The following is a 25907-nucleotide window of genomic DNA, read 5'->3' as shown; positions in this document are numbered from 1 at the left end:
AGGGTTCAGCCGGTATTAAACCATACCTCTTCTCTCTCTGCAGGGTATAGATGGTATTAAACCATACCTCTTCTCTCTCTCCAGGGTATAGATGGTATTAAACCATACCTCTTCTCTCTCCAGGGTATAGATGGTATTAAACCATACCTGTTCTCTCTCTCCAGGATATAGATGGTATTAAACCATACCTCTTCTCTCTCCAGGATATAGATGGTATTAAACCATACCTCTTCTCTCTCCAGGATATAGATGGTATTAAACCATACCTCTTCTCTCTCTCCAGGGTTCAGCCGGTATTAAACCATACCTCTTCTCTCTCTGCAGGGTATAGATGGTATTAAACCATACCTCTTCTCTCTGCAGGGTTCAGCCGGTATTAAACCATACCTCTTCGCTCTCTGCAGGGTACAGCCGATATTAAACCATACCTCTTCTCTCTCTGCAGGGTATAGATGGTATTAAACCATACCTCTTCTCTCTCTGCAGGGTATAGCCGGTATTAAACCATACCTCTTCTCTCTCTGCAGGGTACAGATGGTATTAAACCATACCTCTTCTGTCTCCAGGGTATAGCTGGTATTAAACCATACCTCTTCTCTCTCTCCAGGGTTCAGCCGGTATTAAACCATACCTCTTCTCTCTCCAGGATATAGATGGTATTAAACCATACCTCTTCTCTCTCTGCAGGGTATAGCCGGTATTAAACCATACCTCTTCTCTCTCTCCAGGGTATAGATGGTATTAAACCATACCTCTTCTCTCTCTCCAGGGTATAGATGGTATTAAACCATACCTCTTCTCTCTCTGCAGGGTATAGCCGGTATTAAACCATACCTCTTCTCTCTCTCCAGGATATAGATGGTATTAAACCATACCTCTTCTCTCTCCAGGATATAGCCGGTATTAAACCATACCTCTTCTCTCTCTCCAGGATATAGCCGGTATTAAACCATACCTCTTCTCTCTCTCCAGGGTATAGATGGTATTAAACCATACCTCTTCTCTCTCTCCAGGGTATAGATGGTATTAAACCATACCTCTTCTCTCTCTGCAGGGTATAGATGGTATTAAACCATACCTCTTCTCTCTCTGCAGGGTATAGATGGTATTAAACCATACCTCTTCTCTCTGCAGGGTTCAGCCGGTATTAAACCATACCTCTTCTCTCTCTCCAGGGTATAGATGGTATTAAACCATACCTCTTCTCTCTCTCCAGGGTATAGATGGTATTAAACCATACCTCTTCTCTCTCTGCAGGATATAGATGGTATTAAACCATACCTCTTCTCTCTCTCCAGGGTATAGATGGTATTAAACCATACCTCTTCTCTCTCTGCAGGGTATAGATGGTACTAAACCATACCTCTTCTCTCTGCAGGGTTCAGCCGGTATTAAACCATACCTCTTCTCTCTCTCCAGGATATAGATGGTATTAAACCATACCTCTTCTCTCTCTCCAGGGTTCAGCCGGTATTAAACCATACCTCTTCTCTCTCTGCAGGTTATAGATGGTATTAAACCATACCTCTTCTCTCTGCAGGGTATAGCCGGTATTAAACCATACCTCTTCTCTCTCTGCAGGATATAGATGGTATTAAACCATACCTCTTCTCTCTCTCCAGGGTATACATGGTATTAAACCATACCTCTTCTCTCTCTCCAGGGTTCAGCCGGTATTAAACCATACCTCTTCTCTCTCTGCAGGGTATAGATGGTATTAAACCATACCTCTTCTCTCTCTCCAGGGTATAGATGGTATTAAACCATACCTCTTCTCTCTCTCCAGGATATAGATGGTATTAAACCATACCTCTTCTCTCTGCAGGGTTCAGCCGGTATTAAACCATACCTCTTCTCTCTCTGCAGGGTATAGATGGTATTAAACCATACCTCTTCTCTCTCTGCAGGGTATAGATGGTATTAAACCATACCTCTTCTCTCTCTGCAGGGTATAGATGGTATTAAACCATACCTCTTCTCTCTCTCCAGGATATAGATGGTATTAAACCATACCTCTTCTCTCTCTCCAGGGTTCAGCCGGTATTAAACCATACCTCTTCTCTCTCTGCAGGGTATAGATGGTATTAAACCATACCTCTTCTCTCTGCAGGGTTCAGCCGGTATTAAACCATACCTCTTCTCTCTCTCCAGGGTATAGATGGTATTAAACCATACCTCTTCTCTCTCCAGGATATAGATGGTATTAAACCATACCTCTTCTCTCTGCAGGATATAGATGGTATTAAACCATACCTCTTCTCTCTCTCCAGGATATAGATGGTATTAAACCATACCTCTTCTCTCTGCAGGGTATAGATGGTATTAAACCATACCTCTTCTCTCTCTGCAGGGTTCAGCCGGTATTAAACCATACCTCTTCTCTCTGCAGGATATAGATGGTATTAAACCATACCTCTTCTCTCTCTGCAGGGTACAGCTGGTATTAAACCATACCTCTTCTCTCTCTCCAGGGTACAGCCGGTATTAAACCATACCTCTTCTCTCTCTCCAGGATATAGATGGTATTAAACCATACCTCTTCTCTCTCTCCAGGGTTCAGCCGGTATTAAACCATACCTCTTCTCTCTCTGCAGGGTATAGATGGTATTAAACCATACCTCTTCTCTCTCTCCAGGGTATAGATGGTATTAAACCATACCTCTTCTCTCTCTCCAGGATATAGATGGTATTAAACCATACCTCTTCTCTCTGCAGGGTTCAGCCGGTATTAAACCATACCTCTTCTCTCTCTGCAGGGTATAGATGGTATTAAACCATACCTCTTCTCTCTCTGCAGGGTATAGATGGTATTAAACCATACCTCTTCTCTCTCTGCAGGGTATAGATGGTATTAAACCATACCTCTTCTCTCTCTAGGATATAGATGGTATTAAACCATACCTCTTCTCTCTCTCCAGGGTTCAGCCGGTATTAAACCATACCTCTTCTCTCTCTGCAGGGTATAGATGGTATTAAACCATACCTCTTCTCTCTCTCCAGGATATAGATGGTATTAAACCATACCTCTTCTCTCTCTCCAGGGTTCAGCCGGTATTAAACCATACCTCTTCTCTCTCTGCAGGGTATAGATGGTATTAAACCATACCTCTTCTCTCTGCAGGGTTCAGCCGGTATTAAACCATACCTCTTCTCTCTCTCCAGGGTATAGATGGTATTAAACCATAACTCTTCTCTCTCCAGGATATAGATGGTATTAAACCATACCTCTTCTCTCTGCAGGATATAGATGGTATTAAACCATACCTCTTCTCTCTCTCCAGGATATAGATGGTATTAAACCATACCTCTTCTCTCTGCAGGGTATAGATGGTATTAAACCATACCTCTTCTCTCTCTGCAGGGTTCAGTCGGTATTAAACCATACCTCTTCTCTCTGCAGGATATAGATGGTATTAAACCATACCTCTTCTCTCTCTGCAGGGTACAGCTGGTATTAAACCATACCTCTTCTCTCTCTCCAGGGTATAGATGGTATTAAACCATACCTCTTCTCTCTCCAGGATATAGCCGGTATTAAACCATACCTCTTCTCTCTCTCCAGGATATAGCCGGTATTAAACCATACCTCTTCTCTCTCTCCAGGGTATAGATGGTATTAAACCATACCTCTTCTCTCTCTCCAGGGTATAGATGGTATTAAACCATACCTCTTCTCTCTCTGCAGGGTATAGATGGTATTAAACCATACCTCTTCTCTCTCTGCAGGGTATAGATGGTATTCAACCATACCTCTTCTCTCTGCAGGGTTCAGCCGGTATTAAACCATACCTCTTCTCTCTCTCCAGGGTATAGATGGTATTAAACCATACCTCTTCTCTCTCTCCAGGGTATAGATGGTATTAAACCATACCTCTTCTCTCTCTGCAGGATATAGATGGTATTAAACCATACCTCTTCTCTCTCTCCAGGGTATAGATGGTATTAAACCATACCTCTTCTCTCTCTGCAGGGTATAGATGGTATTAAACCATACCTCTTCTCTCTCTGCAGGGTACAGCCGGTATTAAACCATACCTCTTCTTTCTGCAGGGTATAGATGGTATTAAACCATACCTCTTCTCTCTGCAGGGTACAGCCGGTATTAAACCATACCTCTTCTCTCTGCAGGATATAGATGGTATTAAACCATACCTCTTCTCTCTGCAGGATATAGATGGTATTAAACCATACCTCTTCTCTCTCCAGGATATAGATGGTATTAAACCATACCTCTTCTCTCTGCAGGATATAGATGGTATTAAACCATACCTCTTCTCTCTGCAGGGTTCAGCCGGTATTAAACCATACCTTCTCTCTCTCCAGGGTATAGACGGTATTAAACCATACCTCTTCTCTCTCTCCAGGGTATAGATGGTATTAAACCATACCTCTTCTCTCTCTCCAGGGTATAGATGGTATTAAACCATACCTCTTCTCTCTCTCCAGGGTTCAGCCGGTATTAAACCATACCTCTTCTCTCTCCAGGGTTCAGCCGGTATTAAACCATACCTCTTCTCTCTCCAGGGTATAGATGGTATTAAACCATACCTCTTCTCTCTCCAGGGTATAGATGGTATTAAACCATACCTCTTCTCTCTCCAGGGTATAGCCGGTACAGACGTGGCCAAGGAGGCGTCTGACATCATATTAACGGACGATAACTTCAGCAGCATAGTGAAGGCTGTGATGTGGGGGAGGAATGTCTACGACAGCATCTCCAAGTTCCTCCAGTTCCAGCTGACTGTCAACGTGGTGGCTGTCATAGTGGCCTTCACTGGGGCCTGCATCACACAGGTAACAAACACACAGCTCACTGTCAACGTGGTGGCTGTCATAGTGGCCTTCACTGGGGCCTGCATCACACAGGTAACAAACACACAGCTCACTGTCAACGTGGTGGGTGTCTGTCATAGTGGCCTTCACTGGGGCCTGCATTACACAGGTAACAAACACACAGCTGACTGTCAACGTGGTGGCTGTCATAGTGGCCTTCACTGGGGCCTGCATCACACAGGTAACACACACACAGCTGACTGTCAACGTGGTGGCTGTCATAGTGGCCTTCACTGGGGCCTGCATCACACAGGTAACAAACACACAGCTGACTGTCAACGTGGTGTCTGTCATAGTGGCCTTCACTGGGGCCTGCATCACACAGGTAACAAACACACAGCTGACTGTCAACGTGGGGTCTGTCATAGTGGCCTTCACTGGGGCCTGCATCACACAGGTAACAAACACACAGCTGACTGTCAACGTGGTGGCTGTCATAGTGGCCTTCACTGGGGCCTGCATCACACAGGTAACAAACACACAGCTGACTGTCAACGTGGTGATTGTCATAGTGGCCTTCACTGGGGCCTGCATCACACAGGTAACAAACACAGCTGACTGTCAACGTGATGGCTGTCATAGTGGCCTTCACTGGGGCCTGCATCACACAGGGCATGCTCACCAGTGTAATCAGAATGAACAGTGAGGGTGAGAGGGGACATCCCTGCATTGTACCCCCTTTGGAGCAATACTTTTTAACGTGCCATTCCATCGGTTGGTGATGACTGTGACACTGGAGCTAAGAGTTTTAATCGATCCTGTGAAATAGAAACCAAACCTGTATGTCATTGTACCATTGTAGATGTATGATTCTCCCCTGTATGATTCTCCCCTGAAGACAGTCCAGATGTTGATCTGTAGTCTCTAATGTTAACCATCCTGTGTGTTCCTGTAGGATTCTCCCAGCCTTTAATAATCCTGTGTGTTCCTGTAGGATTCCCCCAGCCTTTAATAACCCTGTGTGTTCCTGTAGGGTTCTCCCAGCCTTTAATAACCCTGTGTGTTCCTGTAGGATTCTCCCAGCCTTTAATAATCCTGTGTGTTCCTGTAGGATTCTCCCAGCCTTTAATAACCCTGTGTGTTCCTGTAGGATTCTCCCAGCCTTTAATAATCCTGTGTGTTCCTGTAGGATTCCCCCAGCCTTTAATAACCCTGTGTGTTCCTGTAGGGTTCTCCCAGCCTTTAATAACCCTGTGTGTTCCTGTAGGATTCTCCCAGCCTTTAATAATCCTGTGTGTTCCTGTAGGATTCTCCCAGCCTTTAATAACCCTGTGTGTTCCTGTAGGATTCTCCCAGCCTTTAATAACCCTGTGTGTTCCTGTAGGATTCTCACAGCCTTTAATAACCCTGTGTGTTCCTGTAGGATTCTCCCAGCCTTTAATAACCCTGTGTGTTCCTGTAGGATTCTCCCAGCCTTTAATAACCCTGTGTGTTCCTGTAGGATTCTCCCAGCCTTTAATAACCCTGTGTGTTCCTGTAGGATTCTCCCAGCCTTTAATAACCCTGTGTGTTCCTGTAGGGTTCTCCCCTGAAGACAGTCCAGATGTTGATCTGTAGTCTCTAATGTTAACCACCCTGTGTGTTCCTGTAGGATTCTCCCAGCCTTTAATAACCCTGTGTGTTCCTGTAGGATTCTCCCAGCCTTTAATAATCCTGTGTGTTCCTGTAGGATTCTCCCAGCCTTTAATAATCCTGTGTGTTCCTGTAGGATTCTCCCAGCCTTTAATAATCCTGTGTGTTCCTGTAGGATTCTCCCAGCCTTTAATAACCCTGTGTATTCCTATAGGATTCTCCTCTGAAGGCGGTCCAGATGCTGTGGGTGAACTTGATAATGGACACCTTTGCGTCCCTGGCCCTGGCGACCGAACCCCCCACCGAGGCCCTGCTGAAGAGGAAGCCGTACGGCCGCAACAAACCGCTGATCTCCAGCACCATGACCAAGAACATCCTGGGACACGGCATCTACCAGCTGGTCATCATATTCTCCCTGCTGTTCGTTGGTACGTCGTTGTCTTTTATCAGTCCTCTCCTATTGGATATGTATTAGACAGTATAGAGAGAGAGGATGGACAAAGGAGATGGTGTGCTGAAATAACAGTGGGCCCAGATTGGAACCCAGTTTATGTGTTCTGGGATCCAGAGGCCTTGTCTTAGACATCTAGACACACAACTAGTTAATGTTTTCTGGGATCCAGAGGCCTTGTCTTAGACATCTAGACACACAGCTAGTTAATGTGTTCTGGGATCCAGAGGCCTTGTCTTAGACATCTAGACCACAACTAGTTAATGTGTTCTGGGATCCAGAGGCCTTGTCTTAGACATCTAGACACACAACTAGTTAATGTGTTCTGGAATCCAGAGGCAGTGTCTTAGACATGTAGACCACAACTAGTTAATGTGTTCTGGGATCCAGAGGCCTTGTCTTAGACATCTAGACCACAACTAGTTAATGTGTTCTGGGATCCAGAGGCCTTGTTTTAGACATCTAGACCACAACTAGTTAATGTGTTCTGGGATCCAGAGGCCTTGTCTTAGACATCTAGACACACAACTAGTTAATGTGTTCTGGGATCCAGAGGCCTTGTCTTAGACATCTAGACACACAACTAGTTAATGTGTTCTGGGATCCAGAGGCCTTGTCTTAGACATCTAGACACACAACTAGTTAATGTGTTCTGGGATCCAGAGGCCTTGTCTTAGACATCTAGACACACAGCTAGTTAATGTGTTCTGGAATCCAGAGGCCTTGTCTTAGACATCTAGACACACAACTAGTTAATGTGTTCTGGGATCCAGAGGCCTTGTTTTAGACATCTAGACCACAGCTAGTTTGCTGCAGGAGGGACTGGTGCACTTCACAAAATATATTGCATCATGAGGTAGAAAATTATGTGGATATTTTGAAGCAACATCTCAAGACATCAGTTAGGAAGTTAAAGCTTGGTCACAAATGGGTCTTCCAAATGGACATTGGCCCCAAGCATACTTCCAAAGTTGTGGCAAAATGGCTTAAGGACAACAAAGTCAAGGTATTGGAGTGGGCATCACAAAGCCCTGACCTCAATCCTATAGAACATTTTGGGGCAGAACAGAAAAAGTGTGTGCGAGCAAGGAGGTCTACAAACCTGACTCAGTTACACCAGCTCTGTCAGGAGGAGTGGGACAAATTCAGACAACTTATTGAGGGAAGCTTGTGGAAGGCTACCTGAGGCGTTTGACCCAAGTTAAACAATTTATAGGCAATGCTGCCAAATAGTGTATGTAAACTTCTGACCCACTGGGAATGTGATGAAAGAAATAAAAGCTTAAATAAATCATTCTCCCTACTATTATTCTGACATTTGACATTCTTAAAATAAAGTGGTGATCCTAACTGACCTAAGACAGGGAATTTTCATGTCAGGAATTGTGAAAAACTTAGTTTAAATGTATTTGGCTAAGATGTATGTAAACTTCTGACTTCAACTGTACGTTTTTCCAGCAGCAGGCTATGATCGGTAATGTCAAAAGCTGCACTGAAGTCTAACAAAACAGCCTTCACAATCTTTTTATCATCAATTTCTCTCAGCCAATCATCAGTCATTTGTGTAAGTCCTGTGCTTGTTGATTGTCCTTCCCTATAAATGTGCTGAAAGTCTGTTGTCAATTTGTTTACTGTAAAATAGCTTTGTATCTGGTGAAACACAATTTTTTCCAAAAGTTTACTAAGGGTTGGTAACAGGCTGATTGGTCGGCTATTTGAGCCAGTAAAAGGGGCTTTACTATTATTGGGGTAGCGGAATTACTTTAGCTTCCCTCCAGGCCTGAGGGTACACGCTCTCTAGTCGGCTTAAATTGAGGATATGGCAAATAGGAGTGGAAATATCGTCCGCTATTATCCTCAGTCATTTTCCATCGAAGTTGTCAGACCCCGGTGGCTTGTCTTTGTTGAAAGACAATCATTATTTCACCTCTTCCACACTAACTTTACAGAATTAAAATTACAATGCTTCTCTTTCATAATTTGGTCAGATATTATAAAACTTGTTTTGTTTTTGTTTTTGAGCAGAAAATGTACTATTTGGCTAATTGTGTGATGTAGGTGTGTTGCTGTGTTAAGAGTTTAGCAAAAGTATAGGTAAACGCTTGTCAATGGGAATATAGAGGATTCTACAACCTGAAAGTAGTGTATGGGCCGCAAGAAACTGCAATTCATGGTTCGGTTTTGCCCCTACAAACTTCAGCTTACTTTAGCCCCAGCTTCAAATCTATGGCAGTGATAAGGACTTCTCCAGGTGAGCAGATTTTTAACAACAATATATCTGTCTCTTCTCTCTCTCTCTCTTTCTCCCTATCTCTCTCTCCGTTTCTCTTTCTCCCTATCTCTCTCTCCGTTTCTCTCTCTCCGTCTCTCTCTCTCCGTTTCTCTTTCTCCCTATCTCTCTCTCCGTCACTCTTTCTCCCTATCTCTCTCTCCGTTTCTCTTTCTCCCTATCTCTCTCTCTCCGTCTCTCTTTCTCCCTATCTCTCTCTCCATCTCTCTTTCTCCCTATCTCTCTCTCCGTCTCTCTTTCTCCCTATCTCTCTATACCTCTCCATCTCTTCCCTCTCTCTCTCTCTATCTCAGGTGAGCAGATCTTTGACATAGACAGTGGTCGTCACGCTCCGCTCCACTCCCCTCCGTCAGAACACTACACCATAATTTTCAACACCTTCGTCCTCATGCAGCTTTTCAATGAGATCAACGCCAGGAAGATCCACGGAGAGAGGAACGTCTTTGACGGAATATTCAGGAACCCCATCTTCTGTTCCATCGTCTTTGGAACATTCGCCATCCAGGTAGGAACCTTTACCATCCAGGTAGGAACCTTTACCATCCAGGTAGGAACCTTTACCATCCAGGTAGGAACCTTTACCATCCAGGTAGGAACCTTTACCATCCAGGTAGGAACCTTTACCATCCAGGTAAGAACCTTTACCATCCAGGTAGGAAACATTCACCATCCAGGTAAGAACCTTTACCATCCAGGTAGGAAACATTCACCATCCAGGTAGGAAACATTCACCATCCAGGTAAGAACCTTCACCATCCAGGAAGGAAACATTCACCATCCAGGTAAGAACCTTTACCATCCAGGTAGGAAACATTCACCATCCAGGTAGGAAACATTCACCATCCAGGTAGGAAACATTCGCCATCCAGGTAAGAACCTTCACCATCCAGGAAGGAAACATTCACCATCCAGGTAAGAACCTTTACCATCCAGGTAAGAACCTATACCATCCAGGTAGGAAACATTCACCATCCAGGTAAGAACCTTTACCATCCAGGTAGGAAACATTCACCATCCAGGTAAGAACCTTTACCATCCAGGTAAGAACCTTTACCATCCAGGTAGGAACCTTTACCATCCAGGTAGGAAACATTCTCCATCCAGGTAGGAAACATTCACCATCCAGGTAAGAACATTCACCATCCAGGTAAGAACATTCACCATCCAGGTAGGAAACATTCACCATCCAGGTAGGAAACATTCACCATCCAGGTAAGAAACATTCACCATCCAGGTAAGAAACATTCGCCATCCAGGTAGGAAACACTCTCCGTCCAGGTAGGAAACATTCACCATCCAGGTAAGAACCTTTACCATCCAGGTAGGAAACATTCGCCATCCAGGTAGGAAACACTCTCCGTCCAGGTAGGAAACATTCGCCATCCAGGTAGGAAACATTCTCCACATTCTCCGTCCGGGTAGGAAACATTCTCCGTCCAGGTAGGAAACATTCTCTGTCCAGGTAGGAAACATTCTCCGTCCGGGTAGGAAATATTCTCCGTCCGGGTAGGAAACATTCTCGTCCTATGGGTCCTGTCTAAAGTAGTACACCCTATTCCCTATGTGCCCTGGTCTAAAGTAGTGCACCCTATTCCCTATGGGCCCTGGTCTAAAGTAGTGCACCCTATTCCCTATGGGCCCTGGTCTAAAGTAGTGCACCCTATTCCCTATGGGCCCTGGTCTAAAGTAGTGCACCCTATTCCCTATGGGTCCTGTCTAAAGTAGTGCACCCTATTCCCTATGGGTCCTGTCTAAAGTAGTGCACCCTATTCCCTATGGGTCCTGTCTAAAGTAGTATGCCCTATTCCCTATGGGTCCTGTCTAAAGTAGTGCACTACATAGAGCAGAGGTGTTCCATTGGGGACGCAGTCAAAGGTTAGGACTTGAAGCTTACTGTAGCTGTTCCTGACCTGATGCTTAGTCCAACACAAGAGATCCTGATCACTGAAGCCTTGACAACATACGGCTGGGAGCAACGAGTGTTTCAGGGAGTGACCTGTTTCACGTCTGGATGGACATCTAGATTTCTATTGTTCAGTTTGGAGGTTTTATATTTCCCCCCTGGGTGTGTGTGGGTGTGTGGGGGAGTGTGTGGGTGGGAGGGTGGGTCCAAGTAGGATTAATCGCCATCCAGGTAGGAACAATCGCCATCCAGGTAGGAACAATCGCCATCCAGGTAGGATCAATCGCCATCCAGGTAGGAACAATCGCCATCCAGGTAGGATCAATCGCCATCCAGGTAGGAACAATCGCCATCCAGGTAGGAACAATCGCCATCCAGGTAGGATCAATCGCCATCCAGGTAGGAACAATCGCCATCCAGGTAGGATCAATCGCCATCCAGGTAGGAACAATCGCCATCCAGGTAGGAACAATCGCCATCCAGGTAGGATCAATCGCCATCCTTGTAGGATCAATCACCATCCAGGTAGGAACAATCGCCATCCATGTAGGATCAATCGCCATCCAGGTAGGATCAATCGCCATCCTGGTACAAACGTTCCCTATGGGCCCTAGACTAAAGTACAGCACATCTGTGGAGCACTTTGAGATATCAGCTGATGTACGAAGGGCTATATAAATACATTTGATTTGATTTGAGTGTGTCGGTGTGTGTGTGTCTGTGTGTGTGTCTGTGTGTGTGTCTGTGTCTCTGTGTCTCTGTGTGTGTGTGTGTGTGTGTGTGTGTGTGTGTGTGTGTCTGTGTCTCTGTGGGTGTGTGTCTGGGTGTGTGTGTGTCTGTGTCTGTCTGTCTGTCTGTCTGTCTGTCTGTCTGTCTGTCTGTCTGTCTGTCTGTGTGTGTGTGGGTGTGTGTGTGTGTGTGTGTGTGTGTGTGTGTGTGTGTGTGTGTGTGTGTGTGTGTGTGTGTGTGTGTGTGTGTGTGTGTGTGTGTGTCTGTGTGTCTGTGTGTCTGTGTGGGTGGGTGTGTGTCTGTGTGGGTGGGTGTGGGTGGGTGTGGGTGGGTGTGGGTGGGTGTGTGTCTGTGTCTGTGTGTGTGTGGGTGGGTGTGTGTCTGTGTGGGTGGGTGTGTGTCTGTGTGTGTGTCTGTGTGTGTGTGGGTGCAGTAGGAAACTTGAGGTGCAGGTATTCAGCACCAAGGATCTCCGGCCCAAATTCAAGCACAGTGTTTGTGTAGATGCAGATAGATAGAGGTAGATGTAGGTATCAAGCAGATTCGTCATGTAGTTTCCTATCTGGGTGTTTTCCAGATTGTGATCGTACAGTTTGGAGGGAAGCCGTTCAGTTGTACTCCTCTGGATTTGGAGAAGTGGGGCTGGTGTACCTTCCTTGGACTGGGAGAGTTAGTCTGGGGACAGGTAAGAATATCTTGACATAACTATAAATATATCTTGGCATACCTGTAAATATATATTGACATACCTATAAATATATATTGGCATACCTATAAATATATATTGATATACCTATAAATATATATTGACATACCAATAAATATATATTGGCATACCTATAAATATATCTTGACATACCTATAAATATATATTTATATGCCTTGACAAACCTTTACAAACCTTGATTCCAGATTTTGTTTGTGTTTCAGCCTGAATTCAAAATTGAATACATTGATTGTTCTCTGTCACCCAGCTACACACAATACACCACAATGACACAGTTAAAACATGTTTTTAGAAATGTTTGCATGAGTAGCAGGCCGTTTACTCTGGGCACGCTTTTCATCCGGACGTGAAAAAACTGCCCCCTACCCCAAAGAAGTTAAGTCAAAACTGTAACTCAGCCACATTCGCTGTCTTCTGGATAAGCATCTTCATTGCAGATTTGGCCTTGTGTTTTAGGTTATTGTCCTGCTTCTTTTTATCCTGAAAAACTCCCCAGTCCTTAACGATTAGAAGCATACCCATAACATGATGCAGCCATAACTATGCTTGAAAATATGGAGAGCGGTACTCAGTAATGTGTTGTATTGAACAGATGGAGAGCGGTACTCAGTAATGTGTTGTATTGAACAGACGGAGAGCGGTACTCAGTAATGTGTTGTATTGAACAGACGGAGAGTGGTACTCAGTAATGTGTTGTATTGAACAGATGGAGAGCGGTACTCAGTAATGTGTTGTATTGAACAGAAGGAGAGCGGTACTCAGTAATGTGTTGTATTGAACAGAAGGAGAGCGGTACTCAGTAATGTGTTGTATTGAACAGATGGAGAGCGGTACTCAGTAATGTGTTGTATTGAACAGACGGAGAGTGGTACTCAGTAATGTGTTGTATTGAACAGACGGAGAGCGGTACTCAGTAATGTGTTGTATTGAACAGACGGAGAGCGGTACTCAGTAATGTGTTGTATTGAACAGACAGAGAGCGGTACTCAGTAATGTGTTGTATTGAACAGATGGAGAGTGGTACTCAGTAATGTGTTGTATTGAACAGATGGAGAGTGGTACTCAGTAATGTGTTGTATTGAACAGATGGAGAGTGGTACTCAGTAATGTGTTGTATTGAACAGATGGAGAGCGGTACTCAGTAATGTGTTGTATTGAACAGACGGAGAGTGGTACTCAGTAATGTGTTGTATTGAACAGATGGAGAGTGGTACTCAGTAATGTGTTGTATTGAACAGATGGAGAGTGGTACTCAGTAATGTGTTGTATTGAACAGATGGAGAGTGGTACTCAGTAATGTGTTGTATTGAACAGACGGAGAGTGGTACTCAGTAATGTGTTGTATTGAACAGATGGAGAGCGGTACTCAGTAATGTGTTGTATTGAACAGATGGAGAGCGGTACTCAGTAATGTGTTGTATTGAACAGATGGAGAGTGGTACTCAGTAATGTGTTGTATTGAACAGACGGAGAGTGGTACTCAGTAATGTGTTGTATTGAACAGATGGAGAGCGGTACTCAGTAATGTGTTGTATTGAACAGACGGAGAGCGGTACTCAGTAATGTGTTGTATTGAACAGATGGAGAGTGGTACTCAGTAATGTGTTGTATTGAACAGATGGAGAGCGGTACTCAGTAATGTGTTGTATTGAACAGACGGAGAGCGGTACTCAGTAATGTGTTGTATTGAACAGATGGAGAGTGGTACTCAGTAATGTGTTGTATTGAACAGATGGAGAGCGGTACTCAGTAATGTGTTGTATTGAACAGACGGAGAGCGGTACTCAGTAATGTGTTGTATTGAACAGACAGAGAGCGGTACTCAGTAATGTGTTGTATTGAACAGACGGAGAGTGGTACTCAGTAATGTGTTGTATTGAACAGATGGAGAGCGGTACTCAGTAATGTGTTGTATTGAACAGACGGAGAGTGGTACTCAGTAATGTGTTGTATTGAACAGATGGAGAGCGGTACTCAGTAATGTGTTGTATTGAACAGACGGAGAGCGGTACTCAGTAATGTGTTGTATTGAACAGATGGAGAGCGGTACTCAGTAATGTGTTGTATTGAACAGACGGAGAGCGGTACTCAGTAATGTGTTCTATAGGTTAGTATTGTGGAGTAACTACCATGTTGTTGATCCATCCTCAGTTTTCTCCTATCACAGCCATCAAACTCTGTAACTGTTTTAAAGTCACTATTGGCCTCATGGTGAAATCCCTGTGTGGTTTCCTTCCTCTCCAGCAACTGAGTTATGAAGGATGCCTGTATCTTTGTAGTGACTGGGTGTATTGATAGACCATCCAAAGTGTAATTAATAACTTCACCATGCACAAAGGGAAACTCTATGTCTGATTGTTTACATTTTTACCCATCTACCAATAGGTGGCCTTCTTGGCGAGGCATTGGAAAAACTCCCTGGTCTTTGTAGTTGAATCTGTGTTTGAAATTCACTGGTTGACTGAAGGACCTTACAGACAATTGTATGTGTGAGGTTACAGAGAGTCATTCAACAATCAATGTGAGTCCATGAAACGTGTTAATCAACATTTTTACTCCTGAACTTATTTCGGCTTGGCATAAAAAAAAGGGTGTTGAATATTTATTGACTCAAGACATTTCAGATCTTCATTTTTTTTTTTTATTCATTTGTAAAAAAAAGATTCTGAGAAACATAATTCCACGTTGATGTTATGGGGTATTGTGAGTAGGCCAGTTTTATACACTTAAAATGCAGGCTGTAACACACAACAAAATGTGGAAGAGTCAAGGAGATATGAATACTGTCTGCAGGCACTGTAACTTAACATAGGTATAGTCATTTGTTTATATTTAGTCTGTCGCATCATATTATTGTTCTCCATATTTAGGCCCCATTTAGTAAAATGTTTGTATAGAAAAATATACTAAATGCATTATTATGTTTTCATTAAAGAAACATGAACATTGCATGTAGTCCTGAGTTCTTTCAGCTTCCATTTCAACCCCTGCTTAGGAGAAATGTATATCTCCCTCTGTCCCCCTTGTCTGTGTCTCAGAATCATATCTCCCTCTTTCCCCCTTGTCTGTATCTCAGAATCATATCTCTCCTCTTTCCCCCTTGTCTGTGTCTCAGAATCATATCTCTCCTCTTTCCCCCTTGTCTGTGTCTCAGAATCATATCTCCCCCATTCCCCTTTGTCTGTGTCTCAGAATCATATCTCCCTCTGTCCCCCTTGTCTGTGTCTCAGAATAATATCTCTCCTCTTTCCCCCTTGTCTGTATCTCAGAATCATATCTCTCCTCTTTCCCCCTTGTCCCCCCCCCCCAGGTGATCGCCACCATCCCTAACAGCAAGCTACGGTTCCTGCGAGGGGCAGGCCAGCTGACCAAGAAGAACGAGATGCCTGGGGACGAAGACATGAACGAGGACAACGAGGAGATCGACCACGCGGAGAGAGAGCTGAGACGCGGACAGGTCCTCTGGTTCAGGGGGCTCAACCGCATTCAGACTCAGGTGAGGAACCAAGGACAAGCTGTGAGAGAGAAAGAGGAACCAATGACAAGCTGTGGGAGGGAAAGAGGAACCAATGACAAGCTGTGGGAGGGAAAGAGGACCAATGACAAGCTGTGGGAGGGAAAGAGGACCAATGACAAGCTGTGGGAGGGAAAGGGGACCAATGACAAGCTGTGGGAGGGAAAGAGGAACCAATGACAAGCTGTGGGAGGGAAAGAGGAACCAATGACAAGGTGTGGGAGGGAAAGAGGACCAATGACAAGCTGTGGGAGGGAAAGAGGAACCAATGACAAGCTGTGGGAGGGAAAGACCGATAGAGTACACTGTGAAAATACTACTGTCATGAAATATATACGGACCGAGTACACTGTGACTTTTCAAGATGACGGCGATGTATTTCACTTAATAAACATTTGACCAAAATATTGCAACTACAATATATTTTACACCTATCAGAGTGGGTTTTAATGAGTAGTAGTATTGGAGTACCTCAAGGATCCATATTAGGACCCCTGGGCTTAAGAAACGTTACATAAAGGTACTACCTGATACCAGATACTACTAGGTAGATGTATTTGTTGAAGTAACCCTGGGCATTACCCTGGGCTTAAGAAACTTTACATAAAGGTACTACCTGATACCAGATACTACTAGGTAGATGTATTTGTTGAAGTAACCCTGGGCATTAGACACGTATCTACTCAGATCCATCTCTAACCTGTTGGGGGGTTTGGCTCCTGGATCTAAATGTGGAGTACCACAAGGATCATAGTAGGACCTTTTCTATTATTCCTGTATCTAAATCCATTGGTTGCAGTAATGCTTGGCTTTAGACACATTGCATGAAGCTTCTACAGTAAGTGCTCAGTAGAAGGTGTCTGGTGGATGGTAGACTACAGTAGAAGGTATGGTGGATGGTAGACTACAGTAAAAGGTGTCTGGTGGATGGTAGACTACAGTAGAAGGTGTCTGGTGGATGGTAGACTACAGTAGAAGGTGTCTGGTGGATGGTAGACTACAGTAGAAGGTGTCTGGTGGATGGTAGACTACAGTAGAAGGTGTCTGGCGGATGGTAGACTACAGTAGAAGGTATGGTGGATGGTAGACTACAGTATAAAGTGTCTGGCGGATGGTAGACTACAGTAGAAGGTGTCTGGTGGATGGTAGACTACAGTAGAAGGTGGATGGTGGATGGTAGACTACAGTAGAAGGTATGGTGGATGGTAGACTACAGTAGAAGGTATGGTGGATGGTAGACTACAGTAGAAGGTGGATGGTGGATGGTAGACTACAGTAGAAGGTATGGTGGATGGTAGACTACAGTAGAAGGTATGGTGGATGGTAGACTACAGTAGAAGGTGTCTGGTGGATGGTAGACTACAGTAGAAGGTGTCTGGCGGATGGTAGACTACAGTAGAAGGTGTCTGGTGGATGGTAGACTACAGTAGAAGATGTCTGGTGGATGGTAGACTACAGTAGAAGGTGTCTGGTGGATGGTAGACTACAGTAGAAGATGTCTGGTGGATGGTAGACTACAGTAGAAGGTGTCTGGTGGATGGTAGACTACAGTAGAATGTGTCTGGTGGATGGTAGACTACAGTAGAAGGTGTCTGGTGGAATGTAGACTACAGTATAATGTGTCTGGTGGATGGTAGACTACAGTAGAAGATGTCTGGTGGATGGTAGACTACAGTAGAAGGTGTCTGGCGGATGGTAGACTACAGTAGAAGATGTCTGGTGGATGGTAGACTACAGTAGAAGGTGTCTGGCGGATGGTAGACTACAGTATAATGTGTCTGGTGGATGGTAGACTACAGTAGAAGGTGCCTGGTGGATGGTAGACTAAAGTAGGTGTCTGGTGGATGGTAGACTACAGTAGAAGGTGTCTGGCGGATGGTAGACTACAGTAGAAGGTCTGGTGGATGGTAGACTACAGTAGAAGGTGGATGGTAGACTACAGTAGAAGGTGTCTGGTGGATGGTAGACTACAGTATAATGTGTCTGGTGGATGGTAGACTACAGTAGAAGGTGTCTGCCGGATGGTAGACTACAGTAGAAGATGTCTGGTGGATGGTAGACTACAGTAGAAGGTGTCTGGTGGATGGTAGACTACAGTAGAAGGTGTCTGGTGGATGGTAGACTACAGTATAATGTGTCTGGTGGATGGTAGACTACAGTAGAAGGTGTCTGGTGGATGGTAGACTACAGTAGAAGGTATGGTGGATGGTAGACTACAGTAGAAGGTGTCTGGAGGATGGAAGACTACAGTAGAAGGTGTCTGGTGGATGGTAGACTACAGTAGAAGGTATGGTGGATGGTAGACTACAGTAAAAGGTGTCTGGTGGATGGTAGACTACAGTAGAAGGTGTCTGGTGGATGGTAGACTACAGTAGAAGGTGGATGGTGGATGGTAGACTACAGTAGAAGGTGTCTGGTGGATGGTAGACTACAGTAGAAGGTGTCTGGCGGATGGTAGACTACAGTAGAAGGTATGGTGGATGGTAGACTACAGTATAAAGTGTCTGGCGGATGGTAGACTACAGTAGAAGGTGTCTGGTGGATGGTAGACTACAGTAGAAGGTGGATGGTGGATGGTAGACTACAGTAGAAGGTATGGTGGATGGTAGACTACAGTAGAAGGTATGGTGGATGGTAGACTACAGTAGAAGGTGGATGGTGGATGGTAGACTACAGTAGAAGGTATGGTGGATGGTAGACTACAGTAGAAGGTATGGTGGATGGTAGACTACAGTAGAAGGTGTCTGGTGGATGGTAGACTACAGTAGAAGGTGTCTGGCGGATGGTAGACTACAGTAGAAGGTGTCTGGTGGATGGTAGACTACAGTAGAAGATGTCTGGTGGATGGTAGACTACAGTAGAAGGTGTCTGGTGGATGGTAGACTACAGTAGAAGATGTCTGGTGGATGGTAGACTACAGTAGAAGGTGTCTGGTGGATGGTAGACTACAGTAGAATGTGTCTGGTGGATGGTAGACTACAGTAGAAGGTGTCTGGTGGAATGTAGACTACAGTATAATGTGTCTGGTGGATGGTAGACTACAGTAGAAGATGTCTGGTGGATGGTAGACTACAGTAGAAGGTGTCTGGCGGATGGTAGACTACAGTAGAAGATGTCTGGTGGATGGTAGACTACAGTAGAAGGTGTCTGGCGGATGGTAGACTACAGTATAATGTGTCTGGTGGATGGTAGACTACAGTAGAAGGTGCCTGGTGGATGGTAGACTAAAGTAGGTGTCTGGTGGATGGTAGACTACAGTAGAAGGTGTCTGGCGGATGGTAGACTACAGTAGAAGGTCTGGTGGATGGTAGACTACAGTAGAAGGTGGATGGTAGACTACAGTAGAAGGTGTCTGGTGGATGGTAGACTACAGTATAATGTGTCTGGTGGATGGTAGACTACAGTAGAAGGTGTCTGCCGGATGGTAGACTACAGTAGAAGATGTCTGGTGGATGGTAGACTACAGTAGAAGGTGTCTGGTGGATGGTAGACTACAGTAGAAGGTGTCTGGTGGATGGTAGACTACAGTATAATGTGTCTGGTGGATGGTAGACTACAGTAGAAGGTGTCTGGTGGATGGTAGACTACAGTAGAAGGTATGGTGGATGGTAGACTACAGTAGAAGGTGTCTGGAGGATGGAAGACTACAGTAGAAGGTGTCTGGTGGATGGTAGACTACAGTAGAAGGTCTGGTGGATGGTAGACTACAGTAGAAGGTATGGTGGATGGTAGACTACAGTAGAAGGTGTCTGGTGGATGGTAGACTACAGTAGAAGATGTCTGGTGGATGGTAGACTACAGTAGAAGGTGTCTGGTGGATGGTAGACTACAGTAGAAGGTGTCTGGTGGATGGTAGACTACAGTAGAAGATGTCTGGTGGATGGTAGACTACAGTAGAAGGTGTCTGGTGGATGGTAGACTACAGTAGAAGGTGTCTGGTGGATGGTAGACTACAGTAGAAGGTGTCTGGTGGATGGTAGACTACAGTATAATGTGTCTGGTGGATGGTAGACTACAGTAGAAGGTGTCTGGAGGATGGAAGACTACAGTAGAAGGTGTCTGGTGGATGGTAGACTACAGTAGAAGGTCTGGTGGATGGTAGACTACAGTAGAAGGTATGGTGGATGGTAGACTACAGTAGAAGGTGTCTGGTGGATGGTAGACTACAGTAGAAGGTGTCTGGAGGATGGTAGACTACAGTAGAAGGAGTCTGGTGGATGGTAGGATACAGTAGAAGGTCTGGTGGATGGTAGACTACAGTAGAAGGTGTCTGGTGGATGGTAGACTACAGTAGAAGGTGGATGGTAGACTACAGTAGAAGGTGGATGGTAGACTACAGTAGAAGGTGGATGGTAGACTACAGTAGAAGGTCTGGTGGATGGTAGACTATAGTAGAAGGTCTGTTGAATGGTAGACTACAGTAGATCCAATGTTTCCCAGGTGTGAGCATCTGTTATCTTTGATTTTCAGGAGGGGACATTTAGCTCGTCACTTGCAAAGAGAGACGGTGGAGCTCCTCGTTACGGTTCCGCTCCTCATTCTAGCACATCTCTTGATTCTCTCTTATCACGTATGGACTCAGACCTTAAATGGAGCAGCTCAGTAATTACACAAGACTTTAGTTCTGGGTTAACTGAGATGACCCAGCCACTGGCAGACGCTGGCACTGACTTGGCGTTGACATCTGGAACCTTTTAACCAAACTCGGCATCACGTCAGCTCCATCTGATCGTGATAGAAACTCCGTGACTCTGGGCCAGTACCCTGATCATTGTGATAGATGTCTCACCTACATGTACATTACAAAAACCAAGTTCCCTCCCGGAGTAGCCTGTCTGTCTAGCTCATTACCTTGGCCTGTCTGCTGTAACGTGTCTGTCTATCGTGCTACCATAGCCCGTCCGTCACAACCTGTGTGTCTGTCATACTACCATAGCCTGTCTGCCTAACCTGTCTGTCTGTCTTTCTGAGCAGCCTGTCTTGTGTTCTCCTCCTCCAGATCGATGTGGTGAACACGTTCAAGAGCGGCAGCTCCTATCAGGGCCAGCTACGGAGACAGTCCTCCACCACCAGTCAGAACCAGGATGTAACCAATGTTTCTAGTCCCAGTCACGTGTCCTTGTCCAATGCCCTTTCTCCTACCTCTCCTACCAGCACTGCCTCTCCTGCTGGGCGTGAGTCACTGTCCTCTGTCAGCTTCTGCTACTTCGGAGATGTCTTCCAGTCTCCTACCGTAGCAGTATCCCTTTTACATTTACGTTGTAAAACTCCTTGTTTTTCTAGAAATCCCATTGGAATATGCAGGAAATCTGTGAATCTTCCTACAAGGATTTGTGGAAAACCTTGGAATTTTTTGGGGAAAGTTTTGCAACCCTAGTGAGGAGTCATTTTCATGACAATATCAATGTTGCCTGGTGAAACTCTAAAGGTTACTGTTCATCTTTACATTCTACAGTCCAGAGATTCTTCTTTCTAGTAGCTAATTGACACCAGTCTGGTTGCCAGATCTGTAAGAGTTTTAGCTAGCTCTAGCTAACTAGTTGGTAATGGCCATGTCCTTGTGACCAAGCTAAGGTTGCAAAAATGTTTGTAATTTCCCCCCAAATTCCCCAGATTGGCCAGAAATCATGGTTGGAGGATTTCATGCTTTTTTTTTTCTTCCTGATTCCGCGAATCTTCCAACCGGGTTTTTCAGAACAAATTGGTAAAGTTACAGAACTTCTGGAACTCTAGACCAGACCGAGCTAGTGGATCAGGAGGATGTGTCTCTGAAGACATCTTCTCTAGACTTATTTTCTTTCTGCATTTTATTTTGCTTCTATTTTTTTTTTTTAAATCTTCTTCTTGACATTCTGTTCATCTGTGGCTCGGGCTTCCCAGAGGGCTGTTTTTTCATTGTTACATGTCTTTGTTTTCCCAGAGTGCTGTTTTTTCATTGTTACATGTCTTTGTTTTCCCAGAGTGCTAAGAGTGGAGTGAGGCTACCGCCCACGGCGTGAATTTCAGGTTGTGAGTCCGTCCGTTGTCTGAATAAACTTTGATGTAAAACTAATTCAACAAAAACTCACCGGGCTGGGTAAACATTCAAGTATAAGCCAATGATATAATTTCTTACTGTGAGTTTCAGCCAATGGTATCAACTCTTACTGAGCCACATAAAATCACATTATGGACCTGACCTGATCCATGCTGAAGTCTATAGTGTCACATTATTTACAGGGGAAAACTGGACCTTAGGTTTCTCTCCTCCATACAGCTGAGAAGACAAGATGGAACGTCTTTCTCTCTCGCCAGTCCCATAGTTCTCTGTTCTTCTTTCCGCGGCAGGTAGCCTAGTGGTTAGAGTGGTGGGTCAGTAACTGGTAGGGTAGGGTCAGGTAGCCTAGTGGTTAGAGTGGTGGGTCAGTAACTGGTATGGTAGGGTCAGGTAGCCTAGTGGTTAGAGTGTTGGGTCAGTAACTGGTATGGTAGGGTCAGGTAGCCTAGTGGTTAGAGTGGTGGGTCAGTAACTGGTATGGTAGGGGCAGGTAGCCTAGCGGTTAGAGTGGTGGGTCAGTAACTGGTATGGTAGGGTCAGGTAGCCTAGCGGTTAGAGTGGTGGGTCAGTAACTGGTATGGTAGGGGCAGGTAGCCTAGTGGTTAGAGTGGTGGGTCAGTAACTGGTATGGTCAGGTAGCCTAGTGGTTAGAGTGTTGGGTCAGTAACTGGTATGGTAGGGTCAGGTAGCCTAGTGGTTAGAGTGGTGGGTCAGTAACTGGTAGGGTCAGGTAGCCTAGTGGTTAGAGTGTTGGGTCAGTAACTGGTATGGTAGGGGCAGGTAGCCTAGTGGTTAGAGTGGTGGGTCGGTAACTGGTAGGGTCAGGTAGCCTAGGGGTTAGAGTGTTGGGTCAGTAACTGGTATGGTAGGGTCAGGTAGCCTAGTGGTTAGAGTGGTGGGTCAGTAACTGGTATGGTAGGGGCAGGTAGCCTAGCGGTTAGAGTGGTGGGTCAGTAACTGGTATGGTAGGGTCAGGTAGCCTAGCGGTTAGAGTGGTGGGTCAGTAACTGGTATGGTAGGGGCAGGTAGCCTAGTGGTTAGAGTGGTGGGTCAGTAACTGGTATGGTCAGGTAGCCTAGTGGTTAGAGTGTTGGGTCAGTAACTGGTATGGTAGGGTCAGGTAGCCTAGTGGTTAGAGTGGTGGGTCAGTAACTGGTAGGGTCAGGTAGCCTAGTGGTTAGAGTGTTGGGTCAGTAACTGGTATGGTAGGGGCAGGTAGCCTAGTGGTTAGAGTGGTGGGTCAGTAACTGGTAGGGTCAGGTAGCCTAGTGGTTAGAGTGGTGGGTCAGTAACTGGTAAGGTAGGGTCAGGTAGCCTAGCGGTTAGAGTGTTGGGTCAGTAACTGGTATGGTATGGTAGCCTAGTGGTTAGAGTGGTGGGTCAGTAACTGGTAGGGTATGGTATGGTAGCCTAGTGGTTAGAGTGTTGGGTCAGTAACTGGTATGGTAGGGTCAGGTAGCCTAGTGGTTAGAGTGTTGGGTCAGTAACTGGTATGGTAGGGTCAGGTAGCCTAGTGGTTAGAGTGTTGGGTCAGTAACTGGTATGGTATGGCCAGGTAGCCTAGCGGTTAGAGTGTTGGGTCAGTAACTGGTAGGGTCAGGTAGCCTAGCGGTTAGAGTGGTGGGTCAGTAACTGGTATGGTAGGGGCAGGTAGCCTAGCGGTTAGAGTGGTGGGTCAGTAACTGTTAGGGTCAGGTAGCCTAGTGGTTAGAGTGTTGGGTCAGTAACTGGTAGGGTCAGGTAGCCTAGTGGTTAGAGTGTTGGGTCAGTAACTGGTAGGGTCAGGTAGCCTAGTGGTTAGAGTGGTGGGTCAGTAACTGGTAGGGGCAGGTAGCCTAGCGGTTAGAGTGGTGGGTCAGTAACTGGTAGGGTATGGTCAGGTAGCCTAGTGGTTAGAGTGGTGGGTCAGTAACTGGTAGGGTAGGGGCAGGTAGCCTAGCGGTTAGAGTGGTGGGTCAGTAACTGGTAGGGTCAGGTACCCTAGTGGTTAGAGTGTTGGGTCAGTAACTGGTATGGTAGGGGCAGGTAGCCTAGTGGTTAGAGTGGTGGGTCGGTAACTGGTAGGGTCAGGTAGCCTAGTGGTTAGAGTGGTGGGTCAGTAACTGGTATGGTAGGGGCAGGTAGCCTAGCGGTTAGAGTGGTGGGTCAGTAACTGGTATGGTAGGGTCAGGTAGCCTAGCGGTTAGAGTGGTGGGTCAGTAACTGGTATGGTAGGGTCAGGTAGCCTAGTGGTTAGAGTGGTGGGTCAGTAACTGGTATGGTAGGGTCAGGTAGCCTAGCGGTTAGAGTGGTGGGTCAGTAACTGGTATGGTAGGGTCAGGTAGCCTAGCGGTTAGAGTGGTGGGTCAGTAACTGGTATGGTAGGGGCAGGTAGCCTAGTGGTTAGAGTGGTGGGTCAGTAACTGGTATGGTCAGGTAGCCTAGTGGTTAGAGTGTTGGGTCAGTAACTGGTATGGTACGGTCAGGTAGCCTAGTGGTTAGAGTGGTGGGTCAGTAACTGGTAGGGTCAGGTAGCCTAGTGGTTAGAGTGTTGGGTCAGTAACTGGTATGGTAGGGGCAGGTAGCCTAGTGGTTAGAGTGGTGGGTCGGTAACTGGTAGGGTCAGGTAGCCTAGTGGTTAGAGTGTTGGGTCAGTAACTGGTATGGTAGGGTCAGGTAGCCTAGTGGTTAGAGTGGTGGGTCAGTAACTGGTATGGTAGGGGCAGGTAGCCTAGCGGTTAGAGTGGTGGGTCAGTAACTGGTATGGTAGGGGCAGGTAGCCTAGCGGTTAGAGTGGTGGGTCAGTAACTGGTAGGGTCAGGTAGCCTAGTGGTTAGAGTGTTGGGTCAGTAACTGGTAGGGTCAGGTAGCCTAGTGGTTAGAGTGTTGGGTCAGTAACTATTAGGGTCAGGTAGCCTAGTGGTTAGAGTGGTCGGTCAGTAACTGGTAGGGGCAGGTAGCCTAGTGGTTAGAGTGGTGGGTCAGTAACTGGTAGGGTATGGTCAGGTAGCCTAGTGGTTAGAGTGGTGGGTCAGTAACTGGTAGGGTAGGGGCAGGTAGCCTAGTGGTTAGAGTGTTGGGTCAGTAACTGGTATGGTAGGGTCAGGTAGCCTAGTGGTTAGAGTGTTGGGTCAGTAACTGGTATGGTATGGCCAGGTAGCCTAGCGGTTAGAGTGTTGGGTCAGTAACTGGTAGGGTCAGGTAGCCTAGCGGTTAGAGTGGTGGGTCAGTAACTGGTATGGTAGGGGCAGGTAGCCTAGCGGTTAGAGTGGTGGGTCAGTAACTGTTAGGGTCAGGTAGCCTAGTGGTTAGAGTGTTGGGTCAGTAACTGGTAGGGTCAGGTAGCCTAGTGGTTAGAGTGTTGGGTCAGTAACTGGTAGGGTCAGGTAGCCTAGTGGTTAGAGTGGTGGGTCAGTAACTGGTAGGGGCAGGTAGCCTAGCGGTTAGAGTGGTGGGTCAGTAACTGGTAGGGTATGGTCAGGTAGCCTAGTGGTTAGAGTGGTGGGTCAGTAACTGGTAGGGTAGGGGCAGGTAGCCTAGCGGTTAGAGTGGTGGGTCAGTAACTGGTAGGGTCAGGTACCCTAGTGGTTAGAGTGTTGGGTCAGTAACTGGTATGGTAGGGGCAGGTAGCCTAGTGGTTAGAGTGGTGGGTCGGTAACTGGTAGGGTCAGGTAGCCTAGTGGTTAGAGTGGTGGGTCAGTAACAGGTATGGTAGGGGCAGGTAGCCTAGCGGTTAGAGTGGTGGGTCAGTAACTGGTATGGTAGGGTCAGGTAGCCTAGCGGTTAGAGTGGTGGGTCAGTAACTGGTATGGTAGGGTCAGGTAGCCTAGTGGTTAGAGTGGTGGGTCAGTAACTGGTATGGTAGGGTCAGG

General features: G+C 45.8%; 1 protein-coding gene across 1 annotated transcript in view; it reads left to right on the top strand.

Moving 5' to 3' along the window:
- Positions 1–25907, top strand: part of LOC129851335 (plasma membrane calcium-transporting ATPase 2-like) — a 229177-nt gene that overhangs the window by 189259 nt on the left and 14011 nt on the right. The window contains exons 17-22 of the mRNA XM_055917802.1: positions 4603–4794; positions 6620–6833; positions 9440–9651; positions 12356–12463; positions 15816–16001; positions 21019–21105. Of these exons, the coding sequence (XP_055773777.1) occupies positions 4603–4794; positions 6620–6833; positions 9440–9651; positions 12356–12463; positions 15816–16001; positions 21019–21105 (999 nt within the window). The remainder of the gene's footprint in view (positions 1–4602; positions 4795–6619; positions 6834–9439; positions 9652–12355; positions 12464–15815; positions 16002–21018; positions 21106–25907) is intronic.

Source organism: Salvelinus fontinalis, chromosome 3, assembly GCF_029448725.1.
Source record: "Salvelinus fontinalis isolate EN_2023a chromosome 3, ASM2944872v1, whole genome shotgun sequence".
In the NCBI taxonomy this organism is placed as follows: Eukaryota; Metazoa; Chordata; class Actinopteri; order Salmoniformes; family Salmonidae; genus Salvelinus; species Salvelinus fontinalis.
Note: the sequence above shows the minus strand (reverse complement) of the source record. Positions and strands in the feature narration are given on the sequence as shown.